Source organism: Gobio gobio (genome assembly GCF_949357685.1).
Source record: "Gobio gobio genome assembly, chromosome: 25".
Lineage (NCBI taxonomy): Eukaryota > Metazoa > Chordata > Actinopteri > Cypriniformes > Gobionidae > Gobio > Gobio gobio.
Window position 1 is genome coordinate 13,908,199 of NC_137121.1, and position 16,261 is coordinate 13,924,459.

General features: G+C 35.4%; 1 protein-coding gene across 2 annotated transcripts in view; it reads left to right on the top strand.

The window, feature by feature from the left end:
• The window catches only part of agbl1 (AGBL carboxypeptidase 1), a 228,607-nt gene that overhangs the window by 34,569 nt on the left and 177,777 nt on the right, over nucleotides 1-16,261 (top strand). For both annotated transcript variants that reach the window (XM_079809969.1, XM_079809970.1), the window contains exons 5-6: nucleotides 9,179-9,310; nucleotides 11,728-11,821. In XM_079809969.1, coding sequence (XP_079666095.1) covers nucleotides 9,179-9,310; nucleotides 11,728-11,821 — 226 coding nt within the window. The remainder of the gene's footprint in view (nucleotides 1-9,178; nucleotides 9,311-11,727; nucleotides 11,822-16,261) is intronic.

The following is a 16,261-nucleotide window of genomic DNA, read 5'->3' on the forward strand; positions in this document are numbered from 1 at the left end:
GGGAAGCGTCACAACACCACGCTTCAGTCGTGCCGCAAAAGTGGATCTGTATCGTGACCAGAGGTGTCAAGTTACGAAGTACAAATACTTTGTTACCTTACTTAAGTAGAAATTTTGAGTATCTATACTTTACTGGAGTAATTATTTTTCAGCCTACTTTTTACTTCTACTCCTTACATTTTCAAGCAATTATCTGTACTTTCTACTCCTTACATTTTAAAAATAGCCTCGTTACTCCTATTCCATATCGGCATGTTTTCATTCCGGCTTGTCATAAAAAAAAAAACTATCCAGATAAATCGCGCCATCCGGACAGAGTGAATTTGATTGTGGTTGGATGAGAAGGATAAACACAAACCATTCCGACACCCTATTGGGTTGTAGGCGATCAATCACGCCTGCACCTGCACAAATCACACACCATCTGGCCAGATAGGGCGGGTTCTCGCGACGAGCACGCACTTTCAGCCAATCAGCGATCAGCAGGCAGACGTGCTCATTCATGACTTTAGTCGGGGTTTTAGCGCGATAACTCGTAGCTGTATATTCCAGTGATCGCTATGCCAGTGGCATAAATACACAGTAAGTTGTATCTACAGTAAAGAGTGGGAGAGTGACTCAGCTCTCAAACGTGAATTACACCTGTGACTCGAAGACTCTTTATAAATATAACCGTGACTCCTGTCCATCATCATATATACACTCAGGACATCTGCAACTAGCAACCCCGACAGCTGCTGAAAGTGAAAGATGTTAAAATTAACGATTAATCCGTTTTGACTGTGCTAAGTGCATGTGCCATGTACTTCACGAAAGACATACTGTAGTTTTGTCAAATCAAAGTGCAACACAAAGGTAAGCGCATTGTTGTAATTTTTTGTTGGCAGATTATTGTACAGTATCAGTGAATTACGCATTTTGGCAGCGGCGTATCCATTAACGTGTGAAATGCCTGTTTATTACATTGCTTTTTTCAATCTCTATATTGGGCACTTTTTGCACGTAAATTGGCTTCTTACTGTTGACATTGAAAATTATGTAGGCCTATGTGTTTTTCTGAGGTATAGCCGTTTTGACAGTTTCTACCCGAACATATAGTCATATTTGATCCGTTTTACTGGGATTTATTATTTTTATTTTATTTTTTTAATCATCAATGTTATGTTTTAAGGAGATAAAATGGTAACTTAGTTATCAACATTGATTGGTATGGCAATAAAATAATACATTATTATAAGTTTTGGGTTTTTTTCTTGGAGTGACTAGTTGCCTATAAGTAGCCTATTGTAAAGGTGCAAAAAGTCAAAATTGTTATCAATAACCAGGCATGTTATCAATAACCATTTTTTTGAATATAAATGTACATTTGGTGAGGTTTTTGGGCTGGAAATCGTCGACCCAATCTGGCCACACTGATCACACATTCAAAAAATGGTTATTGATGACATGCCTCTGAATTTTTACTTTTTGCACCTTTACAATATTTATAGGCAACTAGTCATCAAATCTTCCGCTCCATGAAACACGTTAATGCTCAGTAGTACACATATGGTTCTTTAATGTATTTGCATTGTCCTAAAATGCGTTCATTTTTAATGGGAATATATGCGGCTGAAACGCGTAGCCAAGTGCATCTAAAAATGTTCAACATTAACTTTTTAATATAATATTATAGTCATTATGGCCTTTAGAAAAATGTTTTTTTGAGGCGGTGGGGTATGCACTGTGGCGCGGCCTAATCTTTTGTCCTTAAAGGGATATTTCACCCAAAAATGAAAATTCTGTCATCATTTACTCACCCTCAAGTTGTTCCAAACCTGTATGAGTGTCTTTGTTCTGAAGATTGAAGAATGTTTGTAACCAAGCAGATAGAGCAACCATTGACTGCCATAGTAGGGGAAAATACTATGGCAGTCAATGGTTGCATATAATCTGCTTGGTTACAAACATTCTTCAATCTTCAGAACAAAGAAACTCATACTGGTTGGGTGGTTTGAGGGTGAGTAAATGATGACAGAATTTTCATTTTTGGGTGAACTACCCCTTTAATGGCATTTTTTCCCCTTACATTACTTTTACTTTTATACTTAAGTAGTTTTGAAACCAGTACTTTTACACTTTTACTTGAGTAAAAAGCTTGAGTTGATACTTCAACTTCTACAGAAGTCTTTTTAAACCCCAGTATCTATACTTCTACTTATATGAATAATGAATAATGAATAATGAATGCGAATACTTTTGACACCTCTGATCGTGACGACCAGTTTCGCGGATTATTGGGTTTGAATGGTCAAAAATATGTAAAAATGCACGTCCTGGCGAGTATTCGGGTAAACGCAGTTGGATATGTCTTTAGTGAACTTATACAGAGTTGAATGAGAAATCGGGGTGTTACAATGAATTTGGTCCATGTAGCTCTTAAAGGGACGGACCTAATATTCTGTGTGAAGCAGGAACATGCCGGCCAAGTGAGTTTTTAGGGTTTTTTAACCCTAAAACAATGATAAAACAATGAATAATAGTAAGTTCATATTATTCAATTACTTTTACAGTTTTTTGCCATGGTATTGATTCAGTATCGGTATTGTGGTATTTTAGTCTGGTATCGTATCGAAGCCATAATTTTGGTATCGTGACAACTATATTCTATATAAAAAGTATTTGCTGATATTCAGAGGTGTCAAGTAACGAAGTACAAATACTTCGTTACCTTACTTAAGTAGAAATTTTGAGTATCTATACTTTACTGGAGTAATTATTTTTCAGCCTACTTTTTACTTCTACTCCTTACATTATCAAGCAATTATCTGTACTTTCTACTCCTTACATTTTAAAAATAGCCTCGTTACTCCTATTCCATTTCTGCATGTTTTCATTCCGGCTTGTCATAAAAAAAAAAAAAACTATCCAGACAAATCGCGCCATCCGGACAGAGTGAATTTGATTGTGGTTGGATGAGAAGGATAAACACAAACCATTCCGACACCCTATTGGGTTGTAGGCGATCAATCACGCCTGCACCTGCAAAAATCACACACCATGCTGCCAGATAGGGCGGGTTCTCGTCGACAAGCACGCACTTTCAGCCAATCAGCGATCAGCAGGCAGACGTGCTCATTCATGACTTTAGCCGGGTTTTTAGCGCGATAACTCGTAGCTGTATATTCCAGTGATCGCTATGCCAGTGGCATAAATACACAGTAAGTTGTATCTACAGTAAAGAGTGGGAGAGTGACTCAACTCTCAAACGTGAATTACACCTGTGACTCGAAGACTCTTTATAAATATAACCGTGACTCCTGTCCATCATCATATACACACTTAGGACACCTGACTGCAACTAGCAACCCCGACAGCTGCTGAAAGAGGTTTAAATCAACGATTAATCCATTTTGACTGTGCTAAGTGCATGTGCAATGTACTTCACGAAAGACATACTGTAGTTTTGTCAAAGCAAAGTGCAACACAAGGGTAAGCGCATTGTTATTTATTTGTTGACGGATTATTGTACAGTATAAATGAATTACGCATTTTGACATTGGTGTGTGCATTAACGTGTGAAATGCCTGTTAATTACATTGCTTTTTCCAATCTCTATATTGGGCACTTTTTGCAAGTAAATTGGCATCTTACTGTTGACATTGAAAATCTTGTGTTTTTCGAAGGGATTGCTGTTTTGACAGTTTCTACCTGGACATATAGTCATATTTGAACCATTGTACTGGGATTTTTTTTTTTTTTTTTTAATCATCAATGTTATGCTTTAAGGAGATAAAATGGTAACTTACTTATCAACATTGATTGGTATGGCAATAAAATAATATCACATTATTTTGGCAGTTAAAGTTTTGGGTTTTTTTCTTGAAGTGACTAGTTGCCTATATTGTAAGAGGTGCAAAATTGTTATCAATAACCAGGCATGTTATCAATAACCATTTTTAAAAATATATATATATAAATGTACATTTGGTGAGGTTTTTGGGCTGGAAATTGTTGACCCAATCTGGCCACACTGATCACACATTCAAAAAATGGTTATTGATAACATGCCTCTGAATTTTGACTTTTTGCACCTTTACAATATTTATAGGCAACTAGTCATCAAATCTTCCGCTCCATGAAACATGTTAATGCTCAGTAGTACACAATATGGTTCTTTAATGTATTTGCATTGTCCTAAAATGCGTTCATTTTCAATGGGAATATATGCGGCTGAAACGCGTAGCCAAGTGCATCTAAAAATGTTCAACATTAACTTTTTAATATAATATTATAGTCATTATGGCCTTCAGAAAAATGTTTTTTTGAGGAGGTGGGGTATGCACTGTGGCGCGGCCTAATCTTTTGTCCTTAAAGGGGTAGTTCACCCAAAAATGAAAATTCTGTCATCATTTACTCACCCTCAAGTTGTTCCAAACCTGTATGAGTTTTTGTTCTGAAGATATTTTGAAGAATGTTTGTAACCAAGCAGATAGAGCAACCATTGACTGCCATAGTAGGGGAAAATACTATGGCAGTCAATGGTTGCATATAATCTGCTTGGTTACAAAAATTCTTCAATCTTCAGAACAAAGAAACTCATACAGGTTTGGAACAATTTGAGTAAATTATGACAGAATTTTCATTTTTGGGTGAACTACCCCTTTAATGGCATTTTTTCCCCTTACATTACTTTTACTTTTATACTTTAAGTAGTTTTGAAACCAGTTACTTTTACACTTTTACTTGAGTAAAAAGCTTGAGTTGATACTTCAACTTCTACAGAAGTCTTTTTAAACCCCAGTATCTATACTTCTACCTGAGTAATGAATGCGAATACTTTTGACACCTCTGCTGATATTCTCTTTTTTTGTTATGTTGGTTTACAAATTTGTACCTTTTTACATTTTTACTCTTTTAGTTTTACATTTTGTCAAGGGCTTGTTTACATTTATACTTTTTTATAGTACACTACTGAAGGCCAACGTTGCAAGTTAAATTAAATGTTTTTAAGTAAAATTGTTGAAAATTATTGTGATAAACTAGTCGATCGATTAATCGATGAATCGATAAATTAGTCGATAGATTAATCTATATAAAAATAGTAGTTAGTGGCAGCCCTAAAACCTACCAACATCTGTTGCCATGATATTTGGAATGACTTATCGTGAAAGGAAAAAATGACATTTTAGTCGCATAACATTGGTTAATGGAAATGCCGTTATTTCACAATAGTTTTTTTTATCGACATTTAGAAAATATCGCAAAAGTTTTGCGCAAATCTGTAATGGAAACGCGGCTAATGATTTGTATGCACCATTAGCTGTAATATAAAGCGGCTAAACAGATTTCCCTGAGCAATGCAAAACTACTCGTGCAATTTTTATAGTATAATGTATATACTATTATATTATTTATTCATATGTTTGAGTTTTAGTCATTTTATTTGCTCATTTTAATTTTTGTTTATTTCTTATTTATTTCTAACTAATTTAGTTTGTTTTACTCATTTTAGTACTTCAACTTATTTCAGTTAGTTGTCAAGGCATAATTTCTAATACTTATTTATACATATTTATTAGGGATGTAACGGTACACAAAACTGACGGTTCTGTACGTACCTCGGTTTTGAAGTCACGGTTCGGTACAGCAGTTTTACAAAATGGCTTTTTATTTTTTGGTTTACTGAAGAAAAAAAAAGTATCTGTCCTTCAATTAATTAAATTATAACTTAAAGTTTATTGAAGATATTGCTGTAAACTATAGAGGGAGCCCTTACTTTCACATTAATAGTAAAAGTTGACAACAGAGCCCAAACTATTAGCCTAAATTCAGGTGCTATTTATTTTTAGGTATAATAATCAACACTCAAATAACATAGTACGCAGACATGTAAACTTCACATAAGGTAGTATTTGCAATAACTTCTAAATCTAATTATAAAAGTTTTTCTCCAACTCGTTGAAATATAATCATTTTAGCCTACACATGGCTGTCATTTTCATGATAGGTTTATTTAAACATACATGAAATAATCAAGACATCATTATCAGGTTCAGTAGAATATAATGAATATATAGGCTAATATAGTGCATATATTTAGTGAAAGAGTTGATTTTTCTAGTGAATACAATTCTGTGGACACTGAATGACTGCCTGAGGTAAATGTGATGCTACATGACATTGTTTAGTTTACAAGTGGTTATATTGAGGTCTTTCCGCCGTTGAAACACCGATTGAGCGATTACACCACATATGATACGTGACAGTATGTTGTAATGTATCCTCATACATTCAGATGTTCATTCATGTTTATTTTTTAGGAAGAGATGATCGATCACACTCACATATGATTGCTTTCGCTTGAACTGTGATGTGATCAGTCACGCCACATTAAAGAGCGTCAAAACGGCATTTATCGTTTGAATTTCGTGATAAATGATGATCGATGTTGGCGTGGGAACTCGGATTGAAGTGTGTTCCGTGCTTAAAACAAGCCTACTGTTAACTGTTAACAGATTGCATTCGGAAACTGTTCGGTACACGCGTACACCAAACCGAAAGCCCTGTACCTAAACGGTTCGGTACGAATACGTGTTCCGTTACACCCCTAATATTTATATTTATATTACATCTAATCTCTGTGTTTTCCCATCGAAATTTTTTCTTTTTTTTTCTTTTCTTATTTTAGCTTTATTTCAATTACTGAAAATGATTATTAACAGTTTTAGTTAACTATAACAACACTGGTAAATAGTGACTTAAATGTCAGCTTGTGCATAAAAGAGCATTTGAATATCATTTAAAATTTATACCACTGGAATTTTTGTCATTTTGCCCAACATTTTAGCCTTTGGTGTGGACCCAAAATAACCTTGGTTAAACTCCAATTTAATTTGACATTCTCACTAGGGCAAACAGTCTTATTTCTCATTACGATTTATAATTTAGTCATCTTTAGTGCTGAGTATTTCTGAATTCCTTTCTGAATTGCTATAAATAGCACCTCCCCAAAAATAGATGCCTCTCATATGCGGATTGCCCATAAGTCACATCTCGTCTAGAAGGTGCAGACAGCATTTGTAGGTTCACTGTCAGGTCAGGTAAAAGCCCTCAATCCTGCGGGTCAGAGGTCACTGTATAAGCACAAGCATGGTCAATGTTTCGATGTTGTGTAACTTAAGGAGTGAGAGTTTGATCCCTCGCTGGATCTTGTGTCTGTCAGCATTCCACTCTTGCACTTTGATGTCTGTCCTAATGAACCTCAGCAGGGCATGCTTTCCTTCGTCCTCACGTCTTCCTTTTCCATTTAGACAAAACATGTCTAAAAACAAACTCCATCTGTTGAGAGCGTAAACTCATTCGCAAGCGGGGACTTTTTTTGTGATCAAGCTGTTTTTGGAAGCGCTTGTAGTCATGGTGCGGCTGCGGGATGTTGGGTCATGTGGTAGATTTGAGTTATTTCTATAACGTTTCTCTCTGGGCAGTGAGGTTTTACAGACCGCATTTTCCACCCCACACAGAGATTTCAATAATACATTTGCATTTACAAAGCAGAGATCATTGTCTGTTTCAAATGGTGCAATGATATAAACCGGTTTTCAGATCCATAAATAGTTGATGTACGGTGTGGAAATACTATAACATCCTACAGCGTTTTCGTTACTCTTCTTTTTCTCATCTTAATAGGATAGCTCACCCAAAAATACTGTCATTATTTACTAACCATAATGTTGTTCCAAACCTGTATGAGTCCTTCTGTGAATAAATGAATTAATAAATTAAGCATTTATATACCGCTTTTAGTTACTACTGTACTATCAAAGTGCTTTATAATGGGATCAGTGGTCTCTCCTTAACAAGATTTTAATAATGTATTAGTCAATGTTGAAATTAACATTAACAAAGATAAATAAATGCTTTATAAGTGCAGTTCATTATTAGTTCATGTTAACAAATGTAGTAACTAATGTTAACTGATGAACCTTATTGATAAGTGTTACCAAAATTTCCACTGATCTACACACCCAAAAAAACGGTTGAGCGCAGTGATTCTACCTTTTCTTATTTGTAGCATTTATTTTTTTTTAAATATTTTTAGTGTTTTAATGTATTTAGACAAATTACTATAGAATCATAAGATTAGTGAAATGTTATTGGCCATAACTTTAATTAATAGCTCCTCGGTATCTACCAGAATTTGAATATTGGAGCCTGCCTACCTACAGTATTTATTTATTTACTAAGGTATTGTACACATTCAATCCATGAATGTGCTTATAAATGTAAATAGGATCATTATGATTTCATGTTAACTTTAAAGGCACAGTATGTAAGATTTTTTGATTAAAATATCCAAAAACCACTAGAACAGTGTTATATATTTTGTTGACTTGCGTACTTATATTACCCCAAATGTTTCCAAAAATGTTTAAATATAGAAAAATCATCCATTTTTACCAGGGCACGAGCCGTGCCTTTCGTCGCCTGTCAATGACGTCATATCAGCGCTACCCTTGGTTTTACTTTCACAGAAACCATGGAAACACGAAGACGTTTTAATATATTATGTGTTTTATTAGACAGGTGAGCAACTGTTTGGATACATTCATAGACAGAAGACTAATCATTGTTATATAGCTCAATCTCTTATTGTTTTTATTGTTTTACCACGAGTATGTTTTTACCATGCCTCATAGAGACAACACTATTTTGTCAAGTGGCTAACATAGCATAATCAGAGAGAACTTTCTTCATCACACAATACATTTTCAAAGTAATTGCATGTCATTTAGCAACACAACTCCCATGAATCCATGCTCCTTCATGCGTCATCAAGCTATGCCTTTGTTTTGAATAAGCGACTTCTAGTGGCGAAAATTATATATTGTGCCTTTAAATGGTTTAGGGCAGATCTTCTGCATCACTCCTGTTCTTGCATTCAGAGTTCGAATTAATCTGATTTTGTATTTGATTTTGAAAGTGATGATGTCCCTTTGATATCCCAATTTCCCTATTAGACATCCAAGCAAATGTGGTTTTGATCTCCAAACCAAAGTAATCTGTTTCATCACAGCTGCCAACAGCTCAAAAATTTTGCCTTCTCAGATCCCTGTAGTGAGCGAAGCACTGTCAAACAAGACGATACAAATGTACATTTAATGAATGTCAAAGAACATACTTTTCTTATTTCCCTCAGATCGTCAGATTGGTCTGAAAGCACAGAAGGCAGATGCTGTTTTGGTGGTTCTGGGTTTGCTAAGGCAGAATGCAAATAATGCCCGGAGAGCCGCAGCCTGTCTTTGGGTCCTCAGAGTCTTCTGCTCTTCTGGTGAGTCACATCTGAGATCAGTTCATTTTTGCCTGCCTAAGCTACAAGCTACTCATGATTTAAAGTAGATGCAGGGCTGTACGTTAACTTTTTTTTGCACATAGCACTGGTGCTACAGAGGTTGAACGTTTTGTAGCACAGGTCAGCACAATTGTAGCACAAGTATAAAATCCCATAAAGGGGACGCAAAATGCATCCCTTAACAAGAAAACCTTTTCTTTCATTGCCCAAAATGGCGAACTGCAGGAACATAACACTGTCAATTTTGTTTATATAACCCAATATCTCTGACTACAATCCAAACAACATCCATTTACAATTCAGCCTGACAACAACATTAAGTAAAATTCAATATAAAGACCTGCAATTCTCATTTTCATTCATGGAGATGACATGGAAAATGTGCCATGCATAGTGGACGATTTCTGCCACCTGTTGGTAAACAAGCACTTAAAATGGCATTTACCATTACAACCAGTAGATGGCTGGAGAGGACCACTCATTAGCTCGTTTACCATAATTATTTTCACCGATTATTAAATGACTATTATAGCAAACTTTAGTACTTTTATTGTTCTGAAGTATGATGGCAAAGTACAGGAAAAGTCACAAAGCCTCATGCCGTTTAGATGAAGCCCAGACCCCAACAGTCTAGAAGGATTAATTATTGAACTACTGTGATTACTTGAAAATACAAAATAAATAAACATTTTAATTATTAATACCAATAATGTAATAAATTATTTGAATAACGCATTGAATAGCTTATTGTAAAAAAAAATCTAATTTTTTTTCTTTAACAATAGAAGCTGCTGAACGTATTCAGCCAATACAGACTTGTTTTTGTTCACTGAGCTATTTTGACATAGGCTTGTCAGATGTTTTGTCCAGTACGTTACAATGGTTATCGCTGTCAATCATAGCAATTTCAGGAGGAAAGAATTTAGTGGATTCACTCCCGTAATTAAATGTGTCTGTCAGTAGCTGGTCGTCTCTGCATGACAAACAAAAGTTTCCTTTAAATTATGAATGGATTATAAATAGAAAGCGAGAGAAGCGTGTTTGTTTATAGCACGCCTGAGCTCACACAAAGCTTTAAACTACACACCGCACAATGAATCTCATTTACATCGTACCTAAGCTTTGGTTTTATGATGAGCGGATTTGCCAGTGTGTTGGTCTCAGTAATATTGTGAAATATTACTACTATTTAAGATAACTGTTTTCTATTTTTATACATTTTTAAATGTGCTGCTTAATTTTTGTAGAAACCTTGATACTTTTTTAAGTTCAAAAAATTAAAAAGAACAGCATTTATTTGAAATGGTTACTTTTGATCAATTTAATACAAGTATTTTTTTTCCAAAAACAAAATTACTCACCCCACACTTTTGAATGATAGTGTAACAGAATTGAAAACAACAATTTAAATTTCACAGTCCCTAAAAGTGGCTTTTCCATACTAAGAAGAGTCTCGTTTTTATTTTCTTGTTCCATCACCTTTCTTTCTGCCTTTATAACAGATTTGTTTGCTGCACATCTGTTCAATTTCATTATATCCATGGTTATTTTCCCATCTTTCATAACATATTTCCAGCTATAGAGCGTTCAGGTGAAATTGCAAACCAAGTGTTACTTATTGTGCCATTTGCTCTGGAACTACATTACTGCTGTATTTATGCACCCGCCGTATTCAAATCTAACTTAAAGATGAATATATTGTGTTTATTGTGCTCTACATGGGGTAGGAGGACTTTTGATTTACTGTTGGTATGCAATTCCACTAGTGCTTGTTTTGTGGAAAATGCGATAACGGGTAACCGGCCATAAAATGCAAATCGGCCTTTGTTGGATTTGATTTCAAATGCAGTCGTCTTCTCGCTGTATGCGGAGATGATAGTGTGGGGTCTGTTTATCAGTTATGTGACAGCTATCCTAAGAATGATACCAGCACAGGAAGTTCAGTTCTCAGGTTGTGACCGTGAGGAATGCACCTCTCAGTTATCATTCCGAAAAGGCATCCAAAAGTCTTCTTTTATGCTTTATCATAAAAGCTGAAATATATCTCTCTCTCTTTTTTGAAACACTAGATGTACAGCCTTGTGGGCTCTCGGATGCAGAAGAGATTCCTCTATAGCGAACGTCAGTGTTTATGATGCTAGGTAGCCTTGTAGCAAGCACAATATATTAATAGAAGAAATATCATCTGGGCACATGCCTTGTTTATAAGGATGAAGTTTGGATTTCGTGGTCTCTTAAAATTCTCCCTTGAGTCTATCCTTGTGGAGAACGATCACCCCCACATAAGATTGACAGGGGGATCCGGTATACGGCACTATGAAATGTGATATTTTCTGGGGTTCAGCAATGTTGCAAAGACTTTTATTGTTGTGTTAATCACATATCTGGTGTTTTAGTGACCACAGCCGACTTGCTGGGGAAGAACCGAGGGCTGGATGTGGTCTTCAAGCTTATATCTCCACACACCACCAAGCACTTACGCACTGTCAGGTGAGTATTACATTTCATGTGGGTGCGTCATTGGCGTATGCTGATCTTTCTCCAACAAGACAGTAAAAGAGTTCTGCATGCTGGGGAGGCTGGTTGCAACATTAATCACTTGCATGCTTACACTAGTCAAAATAACGACGCAGGCATACCGTAGATTTCTATTATTGTTATATAAAACTGATTGTAATTATCACATACATAAACCCTGACCCTACCAGTATTTGTTGCATTTCTTATACTATGATTATTAAATTATATATATGTGAACCTTGACCACAAAACCAGTCATAAGTCGCACGGGTAGATTAGTGGCAATAGCCAATGTATGGGTCAAATTTATCGATTTTTCTTTTATGCCAAAAATCGTTAGGATATTAAGTAAAGATCATGTTCCATGAAGATATTTTGTACATTTCCTACCGTAAATATATCAAAAATGTATTATAATTAGTAATATGTGTTGCTAAGGACTTCATTTGGACAGCTTTAAAGGTGATTTTCTCAATTTCTTTTTTTGCAGATTCCAGATTTTCAAATAGTTGCATCTCGACCAAATATTGTCCTATCTTAACAAACCATGCATCAATGGAAAGCTTATTAATTTGACCCTTATGACTGGTTTTTGTTGTCCAGGGTCGCATATATTGGTTCTAATGTGGGATTCATATTATAAATAAATAAATGAAAAAAGGAATGAATAAATAATTGTAACAATTTATTGAGCTTTTAATAACTGCAGTAAGCCATGTATGACCACTTTTTATATAATTGATTTTAAATGGAAAAATATATTGATATAATATATCCACAATATCATATATATTTTATTGTATTTATTCATTTTCATTTTATTGTACTTTTAATTGGGACATAATATCCTATTCTAAACCGCAATATTACCTGGAATCTGAGTGGGTCATAATTTGACTTTCAGTGATTTCAAATTCTTCCAACACCAGAAGGTCAGCAGTGTGACTTAAGGCGCTGCACAATGCGAGTCTGTTTCTCACCTGCAGGCGCAACCAGAATCACCTTGCTATAATAAAGGCCACAGCATAATCCTAATGTCAAATCCATGAAATAGCAGGTGTTCTGTTAAATATGTGCTCCAAGGCTGAGCTTGTTTCTCAAACACAGCTAGGTGACAAGGCCTTCTTTTTTTTCTTCTTTTAAACCAGTGTCAAAAAAGGTTTCTAGTTAAAGTGAAGTTGTGTAACTCTAGTTTTTAACCTAAGATATTTAGCTACTTGATTGTTTCTCAGATGAACATGTGTTTTCCCTGCACAGGAAAGCAGGTTGGTTCTTTTGAAATTAGTAGACCGACTGTAGGGGGTTGTGTGTTTGTTTGCTGCGCCGCATGTGGCATGACAGATTATCAAACCAAAAATGCTAATGCAACCCTTGGTGCGGCCCGCGGTGCACTGGTCTTGTATAAGCAGTGTCTTATATTGTAACTCATAGATCAAATCCAGTCCTGGGAAATTTGCATGCTCGATACAACTCATTTTAGCAGCCATGCTCATTGAAATGCTCAGAACATGCTTGTTTACAGGGGTTTGGCGCCTGCACGCTGCATAGATATGTGTAAGCCAGGCACTGATTGGCAGTTACTAGCCTAACTTGGGTAAACAGTGCTTGACCTGCAGTGACAGGAAACGCATTCCCACATGAAGTGTGCGGCACTTGTTGAGTGTGACTTGATGCTGCACTGAGCAGCAAGCCCTGATCCAAGCTGTGTTCTGATTCACAGGATCCCTATGCAGTGTACACTGTGTAGGGGATATCAAGAGAAGTGCATTTCATTTAACAAAATTTGTTATGTCATAAAAACGTTTGGTCACAATTTAGATTAGGGTCCAATTTTCAACTATTAATTACAACTTTTGCCTTAATTACTGGTTATTAGGTAGTATGGTAGTTTAGGGATGTAGAATATGGTCATGCAGAATAAGGCATTAATATGTGCTTTATAAGTACTTAGTAACTGTCCTAGTAATATGATATGCATGATAATAAGCAACTAGTTAATAGTGGACCCTAAACTAAAGTGTTACCAAAAGTTTGTGTAGTACTGAAGCGGCATACAATGACTGGGAGATAGATATCCTTCTGCTGGAATTCTGTAACATTAAATTCAAAGAATTGCTGATCTCGTTCCAAATATTATCATCTGACAGATACAACACTGCACACATGCTGTTGGCACCAGACTAGCCTTGTTGGGTAACTGTAGAGAGCCTAGAGAGGGCGCTGTACTTTCTTCTGCCAACGGTTGGAAAGCTGGACCGATTCCATATCGTGTTGCTGATAGCTCCCTGCACGCATACGGCGGATTACAGCAGAATGGCATCTAATTAGAGCACTCTCTTGTACACTTCCTGTCGTGTGGGACGCACCAGAGAAAAAAAAATCTGCATGTGCACCAAGCCGGCAAGCACATGCATCAGATGTGGGTGTTTCATTCAATATTGTTGGTTTAATTTGACATTATCTGCCTCAGAGCTGTGCTCCTGGAGTCAAGCAGCCAGAGAGGGTCCTTAGGTCATCGCATGGACTCAAAGAGGCATTGATTAGCTCTAGTCTTTAGTTCCGATTTAAGAGCAGCTACACAATCAGCAGAAGCTCTGGACACTAATTGGTCAGGCCGTCAATTAGACACTGATGCTTCACTTAACCTGTTGGCAGTGAGCACCAAATTAACAAGAGAATGAGGCAAGATAGCCTGGCCCTTCGGAGACCAGCGGAGACAGACTGTGTTCAGAATAACATACTAGCACACTGTATAGTAGTAATACTGTGGACAATGGAAAGTGCTATTTAAAATGGTAACAATAGTATGGGGAACACATATTCATTTTTAACCACGACTTTTGCCTCAATAAACTCCTAATGTACAGCTTATTAATAGTTAGTAAGGTAGTTTTTGTAGCCTTTAATTTTAAGTATTGGGTTGGATTAAGGGATGTAGAATAAGGTCATGCAGAATAAGGCATTGATAGTAACTGTCCTAGTAATATGATATGTATATTATGATATGTATATAGTATAGTATAGTATATAGTATGTATATAGTATAGTATAGTATTGTATATGTATATAGTATGATATGTATATAGTAATATGATATGTTTATTAGTACTTTATAAGTACTAATAAACAGCCAATATCCTAGAAATAGACATGCTAATATAAGCAACTAGCTAATAGTGAGAGTTGAACCCTAAAATAAAGTGTTACCTATATATGTGTGTGTATATATATATATATATATATATATATATATATATATATATATATATATATATATATATATATATATATATATATATATATATATATATATATATATATATATATATATATATATATATATTGCCTGTTTGTTAAGTATTTCCATTAATACAAATCATACTAAAGAAAATTATTGTGCACATGAAGCTTCTTTGTGCATGAAAAAATTTAAAAAATCTTCCCATGCATAAAAAATATGGTTTCCCCATGCCACAGTTTCTTGTGTGCACGTACTGGAGAAGTTCCTTATTTTACTTTAGGGTCTCCGAAGTATGCAGTATTTATGGCGCACTAATCAGTATAAGGAAGAAATTCTTTTTAAAGAGGTCACGACGTGACATTGGGGAAATCAAATTGTGATATTTTGGCACATTAGAGGTTTTTGTATCATTAATACATCCTGCAAGTTCCACAACTTAAAACGACCTCATCATCAATAAAATAAAGCAATAAACCCCAAGTTTACAGTGAATTTATAACAGCTAAGGGGCGTTGTAAGGCACGAGATGGAGCGGATATAAAAGCATTTATATAATCACGCGGTAAAAAAGCTTTGTTTGAACCAGCAAGGACCCCGCAAACTAGGGATGGTATAGAAATTTCACGATTATAGTGATCAAAATTATCACGATTTTCAATATTATCAAGGTTTTGTTAAAACGAGATGAAAGTGTTCAAAAGGAACTGATGCACACACTTAAACCAAGTTTTATATTTGAAAATCAACAAACAACAAATAAAACAAGCAGCTATATGCACTTTTTAAGCAAGATTCTATTCTGTGACATTCCCTTCCTTATAATGACCATCGTCGATAGCAACGCATTAAAACAAAGCTTACATCCATGTATCACAACGGACGCGCTTTTGTTTCATTCAAATGCAACTTGCTGTCGTGCGTCTCCATTTTTGATTCTATTGAAAATTAAATCAGAAGACTTTACTATTAATACAACTGTAATATTGTTGTGATCATTTTGTCTGGATGATTTTTTGTACGCTGTACAAAATGGATTTATAAACGGATAAGATTTAAAACATTAATCTCAATTCAGTTGTCCCCATTATTATTTATGTCTTAATAAAAAAAAAAGAAATATGTGTAATAAGTGTACAATGAATATACATTATTATCCCTTAAATGTCACT